We start from the raw sequence: 10,920 nt of genomic DNA on the forward strand, positions 1-10,920 counted from the left end.
TACTGCGATTTACAGGCCATCTACACTTGATGTTCATATAGTTATGCTTAAGTTGAATTTAATAGCAACAACAATCGTTTCTTGCAACGCACTCAAGGTGTTGTTGGTGTCAACCCCAATTGCTATTTTATAGCCCCAGAATATGAAGGTCTTTCATTTGTTTCTAATAAATAACCACCACAACAAACAATCATTGCTACCTCTGTATTACTCATCTTGAAAACAAAGTGAGAGAAGGCCGGTTAGGGAAAAAAAGCATATAAGATAATTATTATAAACTATGTATCATATGTATATCTAACAAATGTCTAATAACCTTTTATTAATACTAAGCTTTTAAAACTCATCCCGAGTGGATGCCCCTCGTCGGTGGTGGTTATGCAAAAGAGAAAGATAAAGCTTAAGAGCTGATGATGGAAAAAGAGGGAAAGATATTTATACATGGAGTTTTGCCTTCCTTGTGAAGGAATAAGATTCCCCCTATATTTGAAATATACTTTTTGTGTCATTGTCATTTCTTATTATGTAGGGGTAATCAGATTCTCTCTACACCTGAATGCTACCTGGTGTGCAATCAATGCATGCCGTTTCTTGCCAAGTAGGTATGCACAACCAGCTTTATAGGGGGAATCTTATTTTTGCTATAGCTAAAGCCTACCTAGTGTGTAATCAATGCATGATGTTTCTCATCAAGTAGGCATGCACAACCAACTTTATAGGAGGAATCAAATTCTTTCTACATCTGAAACCTACTTGGTGTGCAATCAATACATGTCATTTCTTATCCTAAAGCCTATCTAGTGCGTAATCAATGCATATTGTTTCTTGTCAAGTAGACATGCACAACCAGCTTTATAGGAGGAATCAGATGCTTTCTACATCTAAAGCCTACTTGATGTGCAATCAATGCATGTCATTGCATGGTGTGCATCAATGCACATAATTTTTAATAATAATAATAATAACAAAAATAATAATATTAATACTAATAATAGTATTAAGTTATCCAAATAATAATAATATTTTTTAAAATGTGGTTTAAAAAAAATAAGTTTTTAATAATAATAATTACTTAAAAAATAAAAAATATATAAACCAATAATAATAATAATATATTTTTAAAATAAATGCCGTTAAAAAGGGTTTTAATAAATAACAACTTAAATAGGGTGTTTTTAAAAAATAATAATATGATTTTTTAAAATAATATATCTTTTAACATAAATCCAGTTAAAAAAATTTATTTTTTGGTTTTTTTTATAAAAATAATAATAAATACTTAATAATAATAACTTAAGAAAATGGTTTTAAAAATAATAATATTTTTTATTTGTATTTTTTAAAAAATAAAGGGTGTTTTTGAAAAATACCTAATATTTTATATTTTAAAAACGCATGGGTGATGAGACGGGGGTTGGTGTGATGGTTTTGTGGTTAGTTTGGTGAATATATTTTGGGTAGGGTTATTTTGACAATTAAAAAAAAAGGATGGTTACAGTGGGAAAAAGCTCTAGAGTATTTTTACTGTTGTAAAACCTTGGGCTTGGTTTTGTTAATGGTTTTGTAAGAGTCTTGTCAAGTGTCTTGTCACTGTTGTAAATAGTGATTAACCATGGTAGACCATGGGTTAAGTTACTTAAAGATTTAAGTCTTTGGAGCCTATATAAAGCCTCTTAGTTTGTAAGGTGGAGGCATCACACACCCCACCCCCTAATCATATGAAATAAAGAAATCCTTTCTTTGTAAATCACTCTCTCCATTGTTCTTGCATATGCATCTCTCTCTCTCTCTCTCTCTCTACTCTCTTCTATGCTAAACTTCCGACCTCATTACCTTTACTTCACTTAGGCTTTGCTTGGATGGGGGTTATTGGAGGTTTTGTAAGGTAGGGTTATGGGTCTAACCTTGTTTGGGTCCGTGGTTTTATAGGGGTAAGGTTTGAGAGGGTTATTTGGAGGGTTGAGAAACCTCCACTTACCCCATTTTCTCAACCCTCCAAATTGGGGGGTTGGGGAGGTTTTGCTTTTTAACTGGACTAAAATGCCCTTGAACTTTTGTAGAAATTACACCATTTTGTTAGGGTTACAACAATCGGAAATTATCCTTCACCGTGAGAGTGCTTTCAAAGACGAGAGTGCCCGTGTGATTTCAGAGACCGATCCCAAGCCACCATCTCCCGCTCTCCTTCTTGTTTCTTGTGAGATCCCTCTCCATCTTCATTAAACTTTGCATTTTTGTTTTGTGATTTTTGCTATGATGTTGTATTATGTTTTTATCCGATGTTGTATTTTTTTATAGATCCAATGTTTGATGTGTTGTTGATCTGATGTCTCAAACCTCTCCACTAATTTCTATCTCGGTGAATTCCCTTCTTCAATCGAACCAAGAAATGATTTGATCTAAAGATTTTTGTTAGCTTTCTCCCACTTTTTACTTTTTGAAATCAAACCAAGAAATTATTTGATCCCACATTGTTAAGCGTGTTGAATAAATATATTTGCCTTAATGTCATCTGGGTGCAATAGTAAATCGAGGATTTTACTCGAATATATTGTCGTTGTTCTTAACAAAAATTCAAACTTTTTGTTGTGAATGAGGTTTAAGGTTTTAATTCACTGTTTGGTTCTTGATTTTCACTATTTCTATATAGTGGTTGTGGTGTTTATTTAGCCACTTCTTTGAGACTATATCATGATTTTTTTTTTCTTATTCTCTTCTCTATTGATAGTAACCTTGCAGAGTAGTTATATACAGAACATGATTAGCTAGTTTAGTTTGAAAGATATTATGGCATCTTTTTTGTTGTTTTATTGACAATGGTTTACCTTTTAAATTTAGTTATGTGCATTAAAACCTTATATGGTTCCAATCACAATTACACCTGTGTTAATTTGAAGATATTTTTGCTGTTGAAAATTATGTTGAGCTTAGGCAGCTTGTTATCTTCAATCACTTGATACAACTGGCATTGCTTCCATCTTCATGGGACTATAGATATATTTTTCTTATGAATGTAGATATGTATGTATAGAATTTGGCTTACACCCTACACTGATTCCATGGCTTTAATTGTTGGATAAGCTGTCAATTGTTTCCTGTGCTAATTATATCTGCAATTGTTTTTTCCACATATAATTTTTTCCACTAAAACTGCGTAATAATGCAATTGTTTTTTGACATAAATTGTTCCTGCTTGTATCATGATGATTTGGTAGTGACCAATTCCTATGCTAATTATATCTGCAATTGTGATTGAGATCGTTATGTGAATTTGATGCTTTTAATGCATAACTACTAATCTAATCTACTATGACTCCCAGCTGTAAAGCCATTTCTTTTCCAAAAAATGGTCTTTTTCTCTAAGGTTCATTTTGGATGGCATATGTGGGATCCTCTGATTCAATGTTTAAGGAGAACCATACATTTGAGAGAGATTTTTTTATTAATTTTATATTACATAATCAATTTCTTTGATAGAATCAGAATTACACTATAGAAATAATATGAAATAAACTAATGTTTATAATATGAAATAAACTAATGTTTTTGGGATTAGAATCACAATTACACTATAGATAATAATAGGTATTTTCAATGTATACAAAACAAATACCCCTATTAGAAATAATATGAAATAAACTAATGTTTATAATATGAAATAAACTAATGTTTTTGGGGTTAGAATCACAATTACACTATAGATAATAATAGGTATTTTTAGTATACAAAAACAAATAATTCCCTATCGTAAATAATATGAAATAAACTAATGTTTTTGGGGTTAGAATCACAATTACACTATAGATAATTATAGGTATTTTCAGTGTATTTTATTTTATTTTTTTGGTGACAAATCAAAGTCAAGATTAAAAGTCAAAGATTTACAAGGAGCAGGCTACAAAGAATTATTATTAACATCATTATCAAATGTGTAATCTCTAGAATTTAAGTTTCATGAAAGTGGAAATATAAATTTCAAGCACAATACTCTTATAAAAAAAAATAGCAATGTTTTATATAATGCTTACGTTCATGCATGTTTAGTATTCTGCCTTTATTTATTCAAATTTTGATAATTAATTTTTAGATGGCGATATGAGCTATTGGACAATCCTTTCATAAATTGCAGCTATTGCATCCATTTAGCAAAGACTTTCAAGTTATTATTCTAGCGATTAGTTGGATTAAGCAGGGCATAAGAAGGAACATAAACATGTTAACATTCAAATTGCGCGTGAATTACGCCTTCATGGAGACCAATCAAGAGATGAACTAATATCACATTTGTTGTCAAGTGATCCGCGGTCATAACATGATAAGAATGAGTCCTAGAGCTTTCCTAGGATTATGTGAAATATTAGTTAGGACTGAGGTCTTAGACCAACTTTACAGCGTGTTCATCGAGGAGCAAGTTGCAAGAACTCTATATTTATTAGGTCATAAATGTCTCTCACCGTGAATTGTCTTTCTTCTTCCGTCAGCCTGTGGAGACAATCTCCGTCATTTTCATAATGTATTGCAAGCTATAGTAGAGTTAGAGGAAAAATACCTAGGGCTACAACCGGATGGCTCAGCAAAATACCTTCAAATATTCAAGAGTGTGAGATTTTTATCCATATTTTAAGGTAATCAAATCCTCAATGAATTTTTAATTTTATTACAATTATATGTACTACGCGTGAATACAATATTAAATTTATCCTGTGATTGTGTTGGTGCAATTGATGGTACACATATCCGTGTAAAAGTTTCCAATGTCGACGCTCCTAGGTTTTTGTGGAAGGAAGGAATACCCAACCCAAAATGTGTTGGCTGCATGCACATTCGATTTAAAATTCACTTACGTGTTACCTGGGTGGGAAGGCACAAAGATCCGATTCAAGAATAATGAAAAATGCGTTAAGTAGAGCTTGCCCACTAAAAATCCCTCAAGGTAATTGTTGATAAGATGCAATATTTTATTAATGACCATATATACACAAACAATATTATAATATAGTTCATTTGTTATTTAGGAAAATATTATCTTGTTGATGCTGGATTCATGTTAAGAAGTGGGCTTATTACACCATATAGAGGAGAGCGATATCACTTGAAGGAATATTCAAGGAACCCACCACGAAATCCACGTTAATTATTTAATCTTCGTCATGCATCTCTACGAAATTCCATCGAGCGAGCATTTAGCGTCCTCAAAAAGCGTTTTCCTATAGTAGGAAGCTCAACAGAGCCACATTATGGTTTGGAAACACAAAAAGAAATTATTTTTGCATGTTGTATTTTGCACAATTATTTAATGGGTATAGACCCTGATGAAGCCCTGATTGCTCAAGTTGATAACGAACTTATTGATGAAGTCCCAGATGAACATGATGGCATCGGGGAAACAATGAAGAAACAATTGCAGGAGAAATTTTTAGGGACACTATAGCAGCTGAAATGTGGATTAATTACGTTGAGTGATGTATTGGTGCGTTGTTAAATGGATGATGTTGTCTTCGTATTGTAGTTTATTTCTTGTAAGGTTTTGTTGAGTGAATTGTTGATGTAATGGATGATGTTGTTTTTGCAATGTTGTTAAATGGATGATGTTCTTAACTGGGTGTGGTTGTTTTTTTCATTGTTGTTAAATGGATGATGTTGTTAAGTCGATAATGTTGTTTTTGCATTGTTGTTAAATGGATTTATTTTATTTGATGGTGTGCCTTCTTGCAAACTTTTTTAATTACATATATCCATGGTTTTAAATAAGTCATTGTTATTAACAATTTTGTGTTCTTATTGATGTAGTTTAAAATATGTCAAGAAGGAAATCAAGTTCAAATGTTCATGATGGAAGTAATACGTGTGTATGGACGTTTGCTATGGATGATGCTCTCATTGATGCATACTTGCATCAACAAACAATGGGAAATAGAGTTGGTGGAACATTCACCACACATGCATTGGAGAACATAGTAAATGAAGTGAGAAGTAAATTTTTGGATAAGCCAATAGACAAAGAAAGGGCCCAAAACCGCATGAAAAATATAAAGCGAGCTTTTATAAGGTGCTATGACATTTTCAAGAATGGAATGAGTGGGTTCGCATGGAATCCAACTAGCGAAATGTGGCATGCCGAGTCTGAAGTATGGCAACATTTAATTGAGGTAAGTTTTTATATTTTTGAATAAGGAAGTAATGCTAACTACATTTTGATAACAACATTATTTTACATTTAGACCAAACCAGAAGCTGCTGAATGGATGACCAAAAGGGTAAGAAATTATGAGAAACTTGTTCAACTTTATGGACAGAATCGGGCAACTGGGGTACAAGCGGAAACTGCATCAGAAATGAGGCGACGAAGGCGAAATAAAATAAATTCTTCGGAAAATACAATAGATGAAATTGATTTGTTAGTTTCACAGAACACAGTGAACTTAGAGAATTTGGGTGAAAATTCAAATACAGTTGTGCAAGAAAGCGAAGGGGAAGATGAAGCATCACCAATGGCTACAAATCAACAATCGCAAACTCAAGCTCCAAGTTCATCTAGGCACAAGAAGAGAAAAGAAATGAATAATGATGATGACAATTGTGACAAAGTGGGTACAACGATTGAGAAGGTAGCTGATGCTATTCTTCAATCAACCAACATATTAGTTCAAGCATCTGCCACAAATCCTACCAAAGATTACAACATTTGGGGTATGCTTAAAGATTTAGGGATCTCACATCCTATTCTTCGGAAAGCTTACAGGTTTCTCATCAAAGATTCTAAGTTATTGGATGGTTTAATTAGATGTCCAATAGAGGAACGCAAGTCTTTATTGTTGAGTTGGTTGGATTGTGGTGATGACCCACAAACAATAAATGTTATAAGACTCAGAGTTTTTGAACAATTTGAACTCTGCTTTTTGATGCTTTTTGATGCTTTTTGATGTTATAAGACTCTAATAGTTTTTGTGAACAATTTGAATTTATTATGTGGATGTATGAATGGTTTCTAAATCCTTGTTGGTTCTTATAAGGTTCATGTTCCAGAGAAAGATATAGAATGATATTACAATGCTATGATATATGTGTACATGGAGTGCTTAAAGATGGATTTTTTGTGAGTAAAATATCAGTGATTTTTTTTTTTTATTTTAAATGTTGTATTTTTTAGGTTTCCAAATTCTTGTTCAGGCAATTGGTGGTAATTTTTGTGTGAAAGGCTATGATATATGTGTACAAAGCCACAAAGAATTCTGTATTAAGCTTTAAAATATATATATATTGAATAAAAAAAATCCTAATTGATTAGAAATTTTTAGAATCAAATAAACCTAAACAAATTGAATTACATTTCTCAACATTATGTTTTTTTAATTTTAGAAAAGAATTCCGTATTAAGCTTTAAAATATATATATATATATTGAATTAAAAAAAAATCCTAATTGATTAGAAATTTTTAGAATCAAATAAACCTAAACAAATTGAATTACATTTCTAACATTATAATTTTTAGAAAAGAATTCCAGTTTTAAAAACTTTAAAAAGAAGATAAATCTCAATCTTAAATAAAAATAAATTCCATTATTTCCAACAACCAACACAAAATACTATATATTATCATCAAGATATCTTTTTGTTATAAGGGTATTTTGGTAATATTACCATAGTACCTTACCCTCTATTACCTTCAATCCAAACACTACAAGGTTTAATAACCTCCATTTACCTTACATTGGTCCCAAACAAGGTATAACTTAAAAACCCCATTTCCCTTACTTTACCTTACCCTACCCTCCATTATGAACCCCTCCTTCACCTCTCCCAAGCAAAGCCTTAGGGCCTTAGATCTCCCATCCCACACATCTTATGAGGCCCAAGTAAGTTGAAAGGCATCCCAAAGGATCCTTCCCCAAGAATTAAGGTGGTATCAGAGCTACGGTTTCTTTTCTCAACAAGAATAAAGGTAATATTTATCATGCAGGGGTAAACCCTTAATAGGCTCCTCAACATGTAGATAGTAACTTTTTATCTTGGTTTTATGACTTTTTATTGATCCATAAACCTTATAAGGAACTTAAAATGATCTTAAAATATATATATAAGAGTTAATCTAACTGGTATAAGTAGTTTTAGATAAACTGGAAAGCAACAAACAATACCCGCCAAAGGACAGGAGGTCCGTTTAGGATGAAAAGAATGTGGAGGTAAGTCTTCACTCTGAAAGTTGGAAAGATTTACTCTAACATATTAAGAGATACTCATGATGCTTGGTCCCTGAGACAGCTTGGACTGTTCTTATATCAAGATAAGTGAAACCTAAGAATAAAAAAAAAAAAATCATTAAACAACTTTACTTTCAATAATCATGGATCAATTAAAGTTATTAACCGAGGTAAATCTTCTGCCATATTGCATGTTGTGGATCTTGTTTGATCATTAGAACTCTTTATCACTTTATTTTGTTAAAATTTTATTGTTGTGCGAAGTAGTATTTAAAGTTTAATTTCTGCAAAGTAGTAGTAGTAAATTTTATATTCTGCAAATTTTATTTTAGTAAATTTTAAATTATATAAAGTAGTACTAAAATTTTTATTTCAGTTGCAAAAATATAAAAAAGAAAAATAATTAAAATAATAAAAAATCTTAAAAATCAATCAGTAATCAACAAGTAATAGTTAAATCACTTTAATCAAGTAATAATCGACCAAAAAGTATCTAATCAATTTAAACAAGCAATAATTAATAAATCAAATTAATCAAAGAATTAATGTATCCAACTATTCATATAATAGATATAATAATCATAATACAAGCAATAAGTATCTTGATAATAACAACTATCTTAATAAGCTTAAGAAATATCATTATAATTTTTAAAATGAACAATAACAAGAAACAAGAAGAAAAGAGAATAATCATACTAAAATCAATAATTCTAAAAATAATAATGTCAAAATAAGAAACAATAATGGATGCAAAAATGGAATTAATCATTAAGAAACTAAATAATTTAGAAACACAATTATTAAAACTAGAAACTATCTTATCCAACCTAGATTATGTAAAAAATAGTATAAAAAAGAAATAAAATCATAAAAATGAAATAGATAAATTATGCAATCAAGTAAAAAATATTCAACTAGGAACAAATCAAAAAAATCAGAAAACCAGTAGCACCTTTTAAAATTTGGACTAAAGAAGAATTATTAAATCCACCAGAATATAGATTAAAAATTCCAAGAAATGAAGCAGTAACTGAATCTAATCTATAAAACATAAACAATAAAATAAAATGGAAGAAATAATTTAAAAAATATATCCAGGATATGGCTGGACAGTAGATTTTGAAGAATTAACAGAAGATATAGTTGATAAAAAATTTATAAACGAATGTAGGTATGATAAATATAACCATCCAACAAAAAAATAAAACAGAAGAAAATTATATAATAGAAGAAATCAATACTTTTGAAGATAAAGAAGAAACATATATAATGGAAGAAATTAACAATAATAAAGAAAATGAAGAATATCAAGAAATGGTTAGACAATTAGAAAAAATTAATATAGAAGAAATAATGATGAATGTAGAATCAAGAGCAAGTAATAATCAAGATAATCAAAGAGCAGAAAGTTCAAATACTAGAACAATAATAACACCAACAATAATTGAAAGAACCAGTAGAACAACACAACCTTTACAATTTCCATCCCAACATAATTTCACTTCAAATAATTATTATGAACAAAATTATTAAACAAATAAACGAAAACCAGATCCCTTAGAAGTTATAAAAAAAATGCCAAAACAAAATAATAAAGAAAGTATGTTAGTCCTAAGCACAGTTTATCCTTAAAAATGATCAGAATAATAGATAGATGGGAATCAGATGCTATAAATACCAATATTTTAAAAAAGAAAGACCTAAATCAAATCATGTTAAAAATTTTAAAACACATAAACCACCATGAAAATGTAAATGTTATTTATGTGGTATAGAAGCACTACAAGAAAAACTACTTTTTGCTATGACTAATTACCGTCTTAAAAGGTTTTTTGTGACGGCATTTGACAATCGCATGTCATCGTATCCGCTTTAATTGCAAAAGACAGTTTTTGCAACCCACCGTCGCAAAAACTAGTTATTGCGACAACATAAAGCCGTCACAAAAAATTAAAAATTTAGTCACAAAAACATTAATAATGCGATGAATTAAGGCGACCAAATGTTTTTGCAACGGCAACTAGTTATCGCAATTAGTGTTATTTGCGATGACATATTGTTCGTCACAAAATATATTATTTGCAATGAAATATTGTTCATCACAAAAGGTATTATTTGCGACGATATATTATCCGTCGCAAACGATAGTATTTGCAACAAAGAGTAAGCCGTCGTAAAAAGTATTATTTGCAATAATGATTAAGCCGCAGCAAAAAATAGTATTTGCAACAAAGATAAGCTGTCGCAAAAGATATTATTTGCAACAAAGAATAAGCCATCGAAATAGCTTATTATTTGCGACTAACTTTGTATTGTCGCGAATAAGTTTTATTTGGGACCAATTGGTATTGGTCACAAATAAAAATTTTTGTGTGTCCATTGAAATAAATCTTTTTGTGACCAAGTCGTCGCAAATGCTATATGAAAAAATGTATAGCATACACCTAATTAATTCGAATCCTATATTACAATATAATTTAAATTATATAACAACAAGCTCATACACAACAAACTCATTTAACACAACATTGACTCAATTTAACATATGAACCTAATAATAGGTTAACATCGATTCATGTCTAACAAAATAAAGTATTATAAACTTCTGCAAAACAATGACACAATAAAAGTTCAAAACATGAAACTAAATAAGTGTAAGGAATTAAGTGTTATAGAAATTTATAAAACATTAACTCGATAAAAGTTTGAAAAATG

General features: G+C 30.3%; 1 protein-coding gene across 1 annotated transcript; it reads left to right on the forward strand.

The window, feature by feature from the left end:
* The first annotated feature begins 5,864 nt into the window (after positions 1-5,864).
* Positions 5,865-6,923, forward strand: LOC120260088. The gene is made up of 2 exons (XM_039267531.1): positions 5,865-6,149; positions 6,222-6,923. The coding sequence occupies exons 1-2, from the start codon at positions 5,865-5,867 to the stop codon at positions 6,921-6,923; spliced, it is 987 nt and encodes a 328-aa protein (XP_039123465.1).
* The last annotated feature ends 3,997 nt before the right edge of the window (positions 6,924-10,920 follow it).

The sequence above is a fragment of the Dioscorea cayenensis genome, chromosome 5 (assembly GCF_009730915.1).
Source record: "Dioscorea cayenensis subsp. rotundata cultivar TDr96_F1 chromosome 5, TDr96_F1_v2_PseudoChromosome.rev07_lg8_w22 25.fasta, whole genome shotgun sequence".
Classification (NCBI taxonomy): Eukaryota; Viridiplantae; Streptophyta; class Magnoliopsida; order Dioscoreales; family Dioscoreaceae; genus Dioscorea; species Dioscorea cayenensis.